Source organism: Cotesia glomerata, linkage group LG4, assembly GCF_020080835.1.
Source record: "Cotesia glomerata isolate CgM1 linkage group LG4, MPM_Cglom_v2.3, whole genome shotgun sequence".
Classification (NCBI taxonomy): Eukaryota; Metazoa; Arthropoda; class Insecta; order Hymenoptera; family Braconidae; genus Cotesia; species Cotesia glomerata.
The window spans coordinates 23,312,750-23,327,071 of record NC_058161.1 but is presented as its reverse complement, the minus strand read 5'-3'; the positions used below and the strand labels follow the sequence as shown (position 1 = coordinate 23,327,071).

The 14,322-nt window shown below is 28.2% G+C and overlaps 1 protein-coding gene across 3 annotated transcripts; it reads left to right on the top strand.

Annotated features, from left to right (window-relative positions):
* The first annotated feature begins 500 nt into the window (after positions 1 to 500).
* On the top strand, positions 501 to 13,858 carry LOC123262352. 3 transcript variants are annotated; one of them, XM_044724520.1, is made up of 9 exons: positions 501 to 748; positions 1,040 to 1,257; positions 3,906 to 5,149; positions 5,220 to 5,543; positions 6,349 to 6,714; positions 6,819 to 6,932; positions 7,004 to 7,110; positions 13,575 to 13,703; positions 13,788 to 13,858. In XM_044724520.1, exons 2-8 carry the CDS (start codon positions 1,068 to 1,070, stop codon positions 13,609 to 13,611), a joined length of 2,382 nt encoding a protein of 793 aa, XP_044580455.1. In that variant the 5' UTR covers positions 501 to 748; positions 1,040 to 1,067; the 3' UTR covers positions 13,612 to 13,703; positions 13,788 to 13,858. The 3 variants fall into 3 exon arrangements, with proteins under 3 accessions (XP_044580455.1, XP_044580454.1, XP_044580453.1); XM_044724519.1 differs by having other exon boundaries at positions 502 to 748; positions 1,001 to 1,257; XM_044724518.1 differs by having other exon boundaries at positions 502 to 748; positions 995 to 1,257.
* Positions 13,859 to 14,322: the final 464 nt, after the last annotated feature.

The following is a 14,322-nucleotide window of genomic DNA, read 5'->3' as shown; positions in this document are numbered from 1 at the left end:
TATAGTTTGAAAAACTGGCCCTAAAAATCATTTGTTTTATTAAATTTTCAAAAAATTTAACCGAGTCAATTGATAACTTTATTGACTTGTAGTACGAATAGTTTTTAAAAATTCAGTTTAGAATTAATAATCGCATATAAAGTTCCAGTGCGATGAAAAATTATTAAAATTATAACTGCGGCGTTTTCGTATAAGTGCGATAGTAGTTATGTATGTAAGTGGCTCAACTGATCAACTGAGTATACTATAGTAAATTAAAAAATCTAATGAACCCCCAAACGTCACAAAAAAAATGTTGACTTTTTGGTAGATTTTACTCAACAAGTTAAAAAAAAAATTAATAATCCTCAACTTAAATTCAACAAAATATTAACAAAAAAAAATTTGTGCCGCTTGAGAATTCGGTTAAAAATTAAAATTTAAGTATTATAAATCAACTTGGCCAATAATAGATGGCGTGTTATGATCATTTTGGTGTAAAGGAGAAAAAAGAGAAAGATAGCTCAAAGAAATGAGTAGGATAGAAAGCAAATAATCGTGAAGTTTTGACATCCCAAAAAGATAACCTCTGTATTCTATAATTATAATTGTATTTTTTATCAAAAATACTGTTGTTATAATTGGTGAAGCTAATAATAGCTAATAATCTTAATTATTGTATAAGCAATATTAAATTTTGGGCTCAACCCCAGAATTGGATGACAATTACGTTAAATATTGACCATAAACCGACGTAAATTCTGTTAACGTGAGTAAAATTTTTTTTTTCTGAATTGAATACAACAATTTTTATTCATTCATAATGACACTGAAATCAGCAAATACCTTGGTGTTTTTAAATTTTACTTAGCAACTAAATTAATTCTAGAAAAGTGTATTTGTTTAAAAAATTCTAAAAATGATCAAACGTCTCTTAATTTCAGTGTCATTCATTCATAATGTATTATTACAAGAACATTTACGGAAAATAGTTATTTTTTTTTTCTTTTTTAAAATAAAGGAGACGATTACTTAAGATTAAATGGATTTTTATTTTAAGTAAGAAAGTAAAGTATTAAAAATAAACAATGGACAAAGACAAGGAAAAGGAAGATGATTCAACGAGCGCAATTGGATCAGCAAAAAAAGATGATACAGTATTAACTTTGGACATAAAAACAGCAGTTGATGCGAAAAATTCACAAGCTAAAATAGTCCGAGGAAGTAAAAAAATTCGAGTTGATTCTACAGATTTTAATCAAATCACTGACAAAAAAGGTAACCATTTTTATATTTTTAAGTATAGATTTTTATTTATAATCCTGAAAATTAAAACTCTCTGGCAGCAGTTTGATTTTCTGAATAAGTTGCAACTTATACAATGTACATGTACAATGTTTTAATAAAATATTTCTAAAATATGCACATAAAAATTTCCGTATCTGCTAGAGATATTTTAAAATTAAGAATCATTTCCTGGGATTGAGGTTTCATAAATATCTTCTAAACAAATAGAAATTTCAAAAAATAGCGCTCTGACATTCGATAAATTATTTATATATTTACTTCCTGGCAGAGCACTTTTTTTTTTTTTCAAATTTTCATTTAATATTGAGAAATTTGATTTTTAAGTTTTCATTTACCGTACAAGTGCAGCAAAAATGACACGGTTTCTCTATTAAATATACGAATAGAGAAACAATTGGGAACGGTTCTTAAATCAGCAGATATCCGACAATATTTTTATTTTTCTTCAACAAATGAATTAATACATGCATTTATAGCTCTGTATGTAAAATGTTCTTTTAAAATTTATGATAATTTTGTTTCGTTTTGAAAAATTCTAAAAATTATTAGATGTCTGTTTTCATTATCAACTTGATATGTACATATTTATATACAAAATTTTATATGGTACTGTGTTTTATATTCTGATAATAGCGGTAATATTACACAATATTTTTAATAGTACACGGAAAAAAGTAAACTGTAATAAATAACAGTCGATTTATAATAAGTAATGATCAACTGCTAAAAATTACCATTTTAAACAGTAAAATCGTGATTTTACTATTCACTTTATAATATTTACCATTTAAACGTTACAATTTACTCTTTACATGGAAGAAAATACTATTTCAAACAGTAATATTCGCTATGTGAATGTCTAAAATGTTAAAGTATAATAATTAAGAATTCAGACTTTGATATTTATCATTTCGTACCTAAAAAATGATCTTATGATATGTAAAAAGTATAAAATAAAGTTAGTAAATTTCTAATACAAGCAACGTTAATATTTACAAAGTAAAACGGTAAATTTTAAACGCAACGCTAAAAATCAAACTGTAATTATTGACTTGTTCGGACTGATAAAATGTATATTTTTTTGCCCTCCGGGCGGAAAGTGGCAACTTTCGTCCCGCTGCGCTAAACTAAGTTGCCGCTTTCCGCCTTCGTCGGACAAAAAAATAGTATACACTCCTCGGGAAGTAAATAAGAAAGCCTCAGATCACATGTTTGTTGACCTCGGCTTCGCCTCGGCCAACAATTACATGTGATCTGAGACATTTCTTACTTTACTTCCCTAGGTGTGTAATATACTATTAAAAGAGTATAATTTTTACTGTTTCAAACGTTAAATTCTCCCAGAGTGAGACCCCCTTCTCTTTCATCTGAGTTTCCCTTCTTCTCATAATATCGACTATATATTGAAATGGCAATTTTTACTGTTTGAAAGTGTAATTTTTAAAGATGAAAGAGTCGTTATTTACTATAGTGACAGCTACTAATTACTTATTTTGGATATTAAATTATAAATTGTGGCTTTTATACTTTCTACATTAAGTTCTGTAATATTTATATTTTGGCCACCCCGATGTCCGCTTTACTGTTTGAAACTATAAAAATTAACCGTAATCCGAGTGAATATTACAGTTTACTTTTTTCCGTGTAGATTTTTACACTACAGTTCTGATATATTTTAGTTATTTTCTATGATTATGGATTATTGAGATCAACAATAGTAATAGTAATTACATCAATTTTCATTTTTCAAGAACAAATTGAAGTATGCATTACTGAATTCGGCAAAACTTTCAACTGTCGTTATACTAGCCGTTAATGAGTTCCAAATTCATATTTCTCTGAAAGCAGTTTGGTGCTTATCAATATATAATTGTTATAATTTATTCATCTAATAAATTTGATCATGCACACAATCTCTCAAATGCTTTCGACAAGTTATATAAAAATGAAATCGGTTTATAATCTTCATAAGCGTTGATTTATTAAACAATATTCTGTAAATAACAGTAAAATAATTGACAGTAACACGCTTATATATGTATTGATAGAAAAACTGTCTGGACTTATCAAGTTCAATGTTAGTCTCATAATAATTGAAGAATTCTTGAAAATTGCTTGAACTAAGAAGTTTTTCTTGGTTTGAGTAAATTTTTATTAATTCAAGACTATTGAAATTCTCCAAAATGATTTTCTTGATTCAAGATAATTTCTCTTGAATCAAGTTCATTTTTTTCATCATCGTAGTCATTCAAAATGTTAAGATATGACACAAAAACATTTGTGATAAAACATTTATGATAAAAAAATTTTACAATCATGGCAACCTCTAAAATTGTCACTATTAAAATTTCATCAGTAAAAACTTGAAGTATTGAAGTATTAAAATTCTTTTTTACTATTTTTATCTATACGTGAAAAGCTTGAAACTAATTTTATCAAGATCTAACCATTGTATTTGTATTTTTAATATGAATTCTGTTCTGGTTCTTTTGTTAGCAAAAATGAAATACTCAATACACCGACTTTGATTATTAAGTTATTGCTATCAGTTATCGTCATTTGTTATGTATCCATTTTTTCTTTTATTTAAAACAACAACAATATTCTATTATTTTTAGATAACAAAGAAGATGAAGGTGATGCAAAAATTGGTAAATCTTTAAAACGTGAAAGTGAACGATGGACTTTAGAAGATAAGAATACATTTTTTAAAGCAATTAATGAATATGGAAAAGATTTTGATGGTTTGCAAGGATATTTTTTAAATCAAGGCAGAAAAAAAGGTTCGTCGGATAATATGATCAAAAACAAAGAACAAATTCGACACTTTTACTATCGTACATGGTTAAAAATATCAAAGCACTTAAAATTTTCGGATGATTTGAAAAAAACATCTCAAGAAATTTATGGATTAATCAACTATGGTGAATTACGTCGTAAATTACCGCGTATACATGAGAAATTTTTACTTAAATTGAATGAATTAATTTACTGGGGGTCAATACAAGTTCGTTTACGTGGCAAAACAATGCGGATAAAAACACCCATATGTCGCGCTTTAAGAAAATTAAATCAACTTGAAGATTGGCAAGAAGAGATAAAATTACCGCCACGTGTTACTGTTGAGTTACGACCGGGAAATAATCTAACATGGTGGAAAGTTCAAGCTAATGCTATGAATCCTCGATTAAGAACGTTGGTACCAATTCAGCGCCGTTTATCTAGCTTATTGGCATTTTTACAACAACGATGGCAGCCTCTTAAATTTAAACCATCTTTAAACATCGACGATGAATCTTTTTATGATAAAAAATATAATGACAATGAATTGTTGCGAGTTACACCAATTGAAGGAGCTAAAATATCATTACCAATGGTTAATCTTGGTGAATATTTAACTAGCAATAGTGTGTCATTGAATTCTTATGAGCAACGTTTAAGCTTAAAAAGTTCTCGTGAAGAACTATTAGGTTATGTTCAACAATTTAAAAGCGTTGGTAAAAAAACTATTAAGAAAAAAATAGATAAAAAGATATTGAATTTGAGAGGCGCTGTAACTGGAGGATCTACTGGAGGAGAAGATCACGATAAATTAAATGACAATAATAGTGATTTAGATAATTTAGATACACATCTTAATTGTATAGACAAATCGCTTTTTTCTAGTCATAGTGATAAAAACGTTGGAGATTCTAGTGTAAATAGTAATATTAATGTAAATTTAAATAATAATAATATTAATAATAATAACTTAAGTACTGAACCTAATCGGTTTCCGGGCCGTGAAACAATTGATCGTATTCGAATGGGATGGAATATAGAAGAAGCTAACACTATTACCATAGGAGATTTATTCTTGATGGTAAGTAATTTTTTTGATCCATTAAATGCAATTATTCACTTGTTTACTGATTTATTTTTCATGTTGATAGTTTGGACGAGAATCAAAAATAGTATTAGATTACTGGTGGGAGGATAGTCCAAAACAAAACGATAGAGAGGCAAACGATAGCTCACCGTTGAGTAAAGACTTTAAAAAACAAGATGAAAATATTTGTCTTGCTTTACAAAAACTCTTGTCAATTGCTAAGCACAACTACGGTAGTAATAAAGCTTTTGACAATACGTCAAGCAGCAATGAAACAGTAGTATCATCTAGAATGCCTTCAACTAAGGATTCAACATTTAGGAGGCCATTGATTCCACAAGTTTATCATAAAACTAACAGTCATCAGGCATTTAAAACTCAATTGGACGTAAGTAATTTAGTTTATTTTTACATTTTTTAATAACATTCATATAATTTTGAAAATTTTTTTATATAAAAACAAACTAACTTATTAAGTCATCGCAATTCATTAATTTATTTAATGAAAAGACTTATTATTCTTTATTATTCACTGCATTTAAGTAGCGTTTGCTAGAAGTGATGAAGCGTTTTCGAAATAGTGAAATTTAGGATTTTGAACTGATACTTGAACTGATCAAAAAAAAAAAAAAATATTAAAAATAAAAATAACACTGTCGTCATCAAACAAAGTATTCTAAGTGCATTAGAGATTTAATCACCAAAAATTTAGACTTCTTTTTTTTTTATTTTTCCGAGAAAAATAATTAGCTGTATCTGGATGTGTTAAATTAAGGGGTATAAAATTTTGTATTTTTTAACATTTGCGGCTCCGATTATTCACGGCCGTAAAATATCTTTAATATTAATAAATTAACCTGTATTCATGTTTTCATCTCTTTCGTTTTGTTCTCCACCAGTTTGGCTAAAATTTCGCGGCATTTTTTTTTTAAATAGTTGTAATTGAAAAACAAAATACTTCATCCCAGACTTTGTAAATTATATCTCAAAGACACCTGTCTAAAATTTCATCAAGATCGGTTAAGTAGTTCTCGCGAGAAATCTTGGACAAACTGTCTTTGAAAAAAGATATAGTTTAGAGAAAAACGCGTTTAAAGTTTTCAGTGACAATCAATTGATTTTTTTAAACTGTGAAACCCATGTAACGCCCTAAAAATGAGTTTCAAATTGATGATTTTTATTGATGTTTTCAGAAATTTACTACAAGGTTTTGTAAACGTGGCCGCACAGTGAGGCAACGGAATCTAATAGTACAGCGTACAGTTCCGTTGATTGGTAACATGAGTTGTGAAACAAATGAAACTAATGATACAAGTAAATTAAATCTCAATGTCCCACAAAAAGTTACTGAATATTCTAACGATAATAATCCTAATGATATGGGAGTTGAATTATCAAATAAAAATGAAAATATGGAGTCGGATAATTTATTATCATCGTTTAATGAAGTTCCTGTCGATGATTCTAATAATGATTTATTAGTACAGCCTTCTAATTCCATAATCACATCTGCAACTCAAATTTTGAAAGAAGGAGAAAGTCAATGGCTTAACAGTGAGGTAGTTATATAATTTTTATGTTTAGTAAAAATCGATATTTAAAAAAAAATTTAAGAAAGCATTGATGAATCTTAACTTGAAAATTTTTCATTTTTATACCATAGGTTGCTGACTATTCTCTAAGTAGTTATTTTCTTGGTCAACTTGAATCACCATTAAAAGGATCGCAAAGAAGTCAAACAGGAAGTCAATTAGAGTTGATGCGACCTTCATCTGATGTAAGAAGATATTTTTTTGTTAAAATAATTTTTTTTTAATGCATTTAAATCTCGAATTTACTTTTTTATAGGTACTCAGTCAAATGCAATGCCTAATGGTAGAAAATAGTGTAGATTACATGGCTAAATTTGCTAATTTGGCGTCACAGATTGCATCTAATGATCAAAATATAAACAGGTAAAGAAAAAAACAAGCAATCTCTCATAAAACTTTCGACAAAATTTAAGTGCTTTGTATTATTTATGTAAAAAATTATTTTATTATTTAACACCTAAGAATAATTTTTATCAGTATTTTTGTACTTTGAATATGAACAATAAAAATGTGAAAATTCGAAACGATAAAACTCTTCATCAGGGTGAAATAAAACTATAATGATCTATTAATTATCAATAATATACTGCAAAATATTTAAATAAAAAATTTTGTCATTTTTTTTGCGGATCAAACATCGTGGAAAAATTGTTTGCGGGTCAGCGGTCGCGTCACTGAATTGGGTTGGTATTGTTAAATTAATATTCACTATAAAATTCATTTTGTGTAATGTTATTTTTTATTGATTACAACAAACTTATTTACAAGAATATTCGAAAAATATAATATTTAGTTGAATTAACGTGTAAAGTCACAGAGATGCGTTGTGTCTAAATACCTTCCGAGAGTTATTGATTAATTACCTTATCTCCTTCGTAGGACAAGACAACTCAACTATATCTTGATGACTATAACCAAAAAATATCGAACGTTATTTATTAGAGTATCGATTAGAGAATCAAAAATTATTCTATAAATATCGGTCGACTAATGCGCATTTTAGTGTTTTTAGTGGTGTAACTGCACATACTTTGATGATTAAAAACCAATATTTATTGGTTTACGTTGTTTTATATGCAAATAAATATATGCATTGGTTGGTAACGGCAGTAGCAACCGATGAAAAAAAAGGAACGATGTGAGTGTTGTATACTAAAGTGATTCTGGAGGAACAATCTGATACGTATCCGACAAAAGATATAGTTCATGGAAAACTATACCGCTCAACCGCTCCGGAACGACACAACTCCTAGTGCCAACCATATGACTCCCTTTGTTTTTTCTTACTTTTAAAAAACGCAATAACCAACAAAAGCAATTGAACAATAAAAACAAATAATTAAATGATACGAATACATCATGAGTCAATAAAATATAATAAATAAAGACTAATTTTTGTAAACAAAAAGAAATCACGTGGATTAATTTAGATGACAAATCGAACTTTGCATGAGTCGCAATAAAATTGTACTTGTCCGTGACCTAGGATGTTTGAGGCCTGATAACTCCGAAATGGTTATCCGTACGCATATATTCAATCGGATAATTTCTGTAGATCGTTAAATTTTCTACAAGAATATGTATCGATCATAGCTATAAAATGCTTCGTTGTCGACTAGCAAAATTCAAAAATAAAAAAAAAATTTTTTCCATGTTATTTAAATGGAAATAAAAAATTAAGTACAGCCACCTCTATACATTAATATTAAAGGCTGAGATTTCCATAATTTCTTTGATTAGGGATACTCTGAAGACTTTTCAATGTTCTTCGAAAAAAAGAAAATAGTGTGTTTTTTTGAAACACTCTAATCGTCATGGTAAGAAATTTTACCTGGGAGACAAATTTACGTACATTGATGATAAGTCCGTACTCGCGGAAGCGTTCGAATATAATCCCTGGTTAGAGAAAAAACATTAAAAATGATAAAAATAATTTGAAATGATTGAAAAATATTCGATTTTTACTTTTATTTAGAATATACTCTTTGCATAGATTGAATCTTTTTAAGAGTTTTTTTTTTTTTTTAATCACGGATATTCGGGATATTTCTTGTATTTTTTTCCGTTTTAGGGGCGGCAAGGATAACATCGATTTTATTCGATTCGATCAGGAGACAAAGTCGAGGTCGCGAGTGATTTCGTTTATTAATCGCTAAAATGTTTTAACTTCATCTTCTTGATTTGAGTAGAAAAATTCCTAAGATAAAGAATTTTTCTAGGTTTGAGTAAATTTTACTTGATTCAAAAATTTTTCGTCTTGATTCAAGACAATGAAACTCCTCAAAATTATTTTCTTGGTTCAAGAATTTTTCTCTTGATTCAAGTTAATTTTTTTTTTCAGTGTACATATTTAGGTACAACAAGAAATGGTAAAAAAAAAAATTAGGAAAACGGTTGTGACCCTGAAGGCCATCCCTGCAACTTCCCGCTACTTTCGTAATTAAGCGCTCAACATTGCACCTATTACATTTTTGAGCTCGAAGAGCTCAAAAATATAATTTTCGTGTAGTTTTGAGCTCTCCAAGCTCAAAAGTTTGATAGAAGTTTAATAAAACACTATTTTTTGAATTTTCAAACCGCAATAACTTTTGAATGAATGAACCGATTTTCACGCGGTTGACGGCATTCGACGCAGTTTTTCAAATTCTATGATACATTTTTAAACACAAATTGATAAGACCGAAAATTTCGGTGTAATTCGAAAAAAACACTTTTTTTCGATTTCTTTCGTCAACGATAACTCACGAACGAATCAACCGATTTTGACCAGATTGGTGGCGATCGGCGTGGTTTTTTGATGTTAGGAGCTGATTAGTTTTTGGAATTGATCGGTCGAGCCGTTTAAAAGTTATTCAAAAAAAACCACATTTGGAAAAATTTTTTTTTTGCAGTTTTTTTAAGATTTCTCAAAATCTATCGGTCCAACTTGTATTTAAAATCTCTTTAGTCGAACCCTTTCGAATGGCACCAACCGCGACCAAATCGGTCAAGCAGTTCAAAAGTTACGAGAGGTTTACATACACACACATACATCATCATCATCATCATCACACACATCATCATGCGCGCGCGCACATATGCATATATATATATATATATATATATATATATATATATATATATCCATACATACATACAGACACCATCGCGGGAATAGTCAGGGAAGCTTCCTAGGACCTCAAAACGTCGAGATCTGATGAAAACTCGATTTTTGAAAAACGGGGTAAAAACAATAACTTCCCGATTTTTTTTAATTTTCAATTTTCTTAGCGGGAAGTTAAAAATGCTCGAAATAATATCAATCAGACTGAATCGTCGGAGTTATTTAAAAAAAATAGTTCTTAAAAAATTTTTTACAATATTCCCCGTACGAATCAACCGATTTTCTTGTATTTCATACCGCATTCAATATTGAATAAAAAAAAGTATTGAAACAAAGAAAAAAGTATTGAAAAGTATTGGATTGATTAGAAAACCAATACTTTTCAATACTTTTTTCTTTGTCTCAATAATTTTTTTTTTTATCAGAGATGTGGTTTCTCAAAGTTAATAACTAATTAAATTTTGACATCAACCGGAACAGTAGTTTACAAATTATTCTAAAAATGTATTTTTTTGAAAATATCAGTTTTGAATTTTCTCAAGCTTACAGTTCAGTTTTCATAAAATTAGAGGGCAAGAATGCCTTTGCGGATATCGCAACTACGTTTCAATTGATCAAGCGGTAGTATAAAAGTCATACAAGGTTTTCATACCTACAGTCGCACAAACGCTACCGCCGCTAAAATAGTCTAAATAGCTTCCCAGGATCTCATAAACGTAGAGATCTGATCAGTACTTGATTTTAGAAAATCAGATTAAAAACTTAAATTTCTCAATTTGTGAGAATTATTGATTTTCATAGCTGGAAATTGTAATTATTAGACCCGATTCCGAAATAAATTATATTAACATTATGATTTTCTTTTATATTTTTAAGAAAAATGGTAGTTAACAAATTTTTAAAGTTAAATTTATGTTTCACATCAAATTTTGGGTACATTTTTATAATAAATCCTAGTAGCTCTGCTGTAATACCTAAAAACGGTCAAATTGACGGCAAGTTGATCTTGAATAAATTTTAAACCAATCGGTTTAGCAGAAAATCATAAAAAATTTTTTTCGTAAATCTTTTAATTTATACAAAATCATTCTAAAGTATTTTCAGTCTGATTCATATTTGGCTAGTTATAAAAATCAGAATGACCAAAACAAATTTTTTTGTTATTTTGTTATAAAAAATTGAAAACTACCATAGAGCATCTTTAATATGAAAATTTTAAGCCTGGTTCCAAGAAAAAGTAAAAAAAAAATTTTTTTTCGAATTACCCTATTAAACGCCGTAAGTATAAACAGCTAGTTAGTAAGTTTAATCCAAACTTTATTTATATACAAGCAAATTCGTTGATAAAAATATTGATGCGATAAAAAAAAACAAGAATGCGGTTATGATAATTGATGCGTCATTTAAGTCTTGTGTTTAGCAATATAGTGTTGCGGGAAATCCCATTTTGATTAAACTGTCTTATAGCTTATAGCTGTGTACATATATTCATTTTAGTTGTGGTGATGAATTCAAGGTAAACGTAAGACTAACGTATGACGTAAACCCGATAAAATACACGGCAAAACGTATGTAGTGGACTCACACGTTTACACATATGTAAAAATACATATACATAGATAAATCTTTGATTGCGTCGTATTCAATGCAATTTCGTTTATATTTTCCTTCATTTTGCGAAACAGCTTTCGTATGTTCGCACAGTTTTTAACTCTTCTATCTTTGCTGTTTTTTGTTTTTGTGTAATTGTTTTTTGTTTCTTATTTCTTCTTAAATTTTTTTTTTAAGATTCAATGGTCTAATAGTTATAATTTTTCAAATTAATGTAGATAAAGGTAATTTTTAAATGTTTTCTTCATCTATTCGTCGATAAAAATTCAGTGAATAAAATTGTTTTTGGTGGAACGACAAAATCTATTTCAAGGTATGAAAAAACTATAAAAATTGTATTTATTTACAAGTTATTAATTATTTCCAAATTTGAATTATCGCTAATGGAATTTGTATTTTTTACAATTCAAACTCGATGAATTTTATATCTATAATATTATTTGAATGTTATCTAAGTTTTAAAAATCTAAAAGTTAATAACCTGAAGACTATGATAATACGTTGGCATCAGGTTAATAAATCTACCAGATACCTCTCTACCCCATTGACAATAACTCAATCATAAGCACGTCTTTAAATAAACACCTCTATCAATATAATAAGTATACCAGTTACAAGTCTAACAGTATCAACATCAACCAATCAGAATTTTTATCGAATTAAAAATCTACCGCCGCTCAAAAACTCTACCCATTGAGAACTCCGCCATGTAAAAACTATACCATATAAATCTCTACCTAAATCGAAGTCTCCCTGATTCAGAAAAATGATTTGAAATAATTACCTTTATATTAATTGTATATCTATATAGTATTCAAGTCAGAGACGCTTATTAAATAATTACAAATCATTTGAAATTAGATTTCTTAATCATCGCTATGATATAACTGCCTATTGTTTGTATTATAAACATTGTTTTAATAATTGTAATTATTGATATATTGAGATATAGTGAAATTCTCGTAAAATAATCGGGATGACTTCCTAGAACCTCAAAACGTGGAGACCTGATGTGAACTCAATTTACGAAAATCGGGCAAAACCAATAACTTTCCAATTTTTGAAAATCATTGATTTTCATTGTGGGAAGTTAATTTTTTTTTTTTGTTTTTGGTTAACGCATGAACTATTTGATATTTTGGAAAAGTTTCAAAACGTTGAAATCAATTTTAAAATCAAATACTAAGCAGTATATATAATGTCAGCTAAAGTCTAGCGAAGATATTGAAGATATAAATAAATAAATAACCTAAAAGTTTCTATTATTTATGAGAGGAAAAAATTCAAATTTTATGATATTAATGACTTCAATGATTATTCTGGATGTATTGAAAAGAATTCAAAATTTACTATTTCCAATACATTTTACTTCGTTTTTTTTTTTAAATCAGGGGTTCCTTTGATTTTTAGCCATTATGCTTGATTATAAACGGATTTCAATTCTCTTCCAAATCTATATGTGATGTTATTGATGAATCAAACCTTAAAAGCTGTTATAAATACCACCAATATAGCTCGTCCTTGATACGGCTATCAAGTCTTTGAGGCGTAAAAATAATCGTGAAACGACGATATTTTAGATCATCGAGAATTTCGACATTTTTTTGTAAAACACATTTAGTCAAAAATGTAGCGAGTCTGTCAATCGTTTGTAAAATTTTTCCTTATCCTTCGCTTTAGCTACAATTGCCTAGTACATATCTAGTGCCTGACTCTCTCTGGTCATATGCATTTTTTTCGTAAAGAAAAATTTGTGGTTGCACGAATTGATTTTCTGAAAAACATCAGACAGGTTTTTTCCGTCCCTAGAAGTTAGATTATTTCAGTCCAAGAATATAAATATTTTCTTTTTAGTCAGACATTAAAATTTTGGACTTTTTCAAGAATTTCGAAAATCACTGAGATTTATTTAGCAAACGATCCTTAATTTGATGTATTAAAATAATAAAATACATGGATAACAAAAATAAACTCTGGTGTAAAATCTAAATCATGAATAAATTCATAAAATTGAAGCATACAAATCGTCATGTTAGTAGAAGTGTTATTGCATTATATACTGGGTATTATTTGTATCCAATTCATTTATTTATTTATTTTTTTCTTTTTTCAGATTAATTAATCATGAATACGACGACATTAATCCATGATGACGATCATAGTATTTTAGATATGGATAAAAATAATAAAGATTTAAATTACCATCGAAAGTATAAAATGGCCAGAAAGAAATTTATATTAGGTAAAAAATAAATTTATTCTAAAAATAATAAAAGAATAATTGTGAAAGAAAAAAAAATTGAAATTCGTTTATTTATTATTTTAGATTTAGATGATCACAACAATTATGTCGATAATAATGGCTGGTTGAATAAAGTAATAGACGATTGGAGTCAAGAAGATACAATCGATTGGTTAATCTATGCTGCATTATATCTAGGACAGAATTATTCTTCAATTCAACATAGTCTTGCAATTAATGGCCGAGATCTTTTATTATTAACTAAACGTGATTTTGAAATGCATGATTCTACATATGGTGATAAATTATACGATTTATTGCATTCCCAAAAAAATCACAATAACCGTAAGTAACCTATTCATTCACACTCTATTCATAGATATTTTTACGTACTCAAAATTTACTATATAAAGTAAAAGCCCCAATAGATGATCATGTACCAGTATATGATCACTCCATGTATTTGTATACCTATATTTATGAATATAGATATACAAATACATGGAGTGATCATATACTGGTACGTGATCATCTATTGGGGCTTTTACCTTATATATTAATAACGGAAAATATCAGAAAATCTACGATTTACTAAGTTTATCCTTTTCAAATATTAATA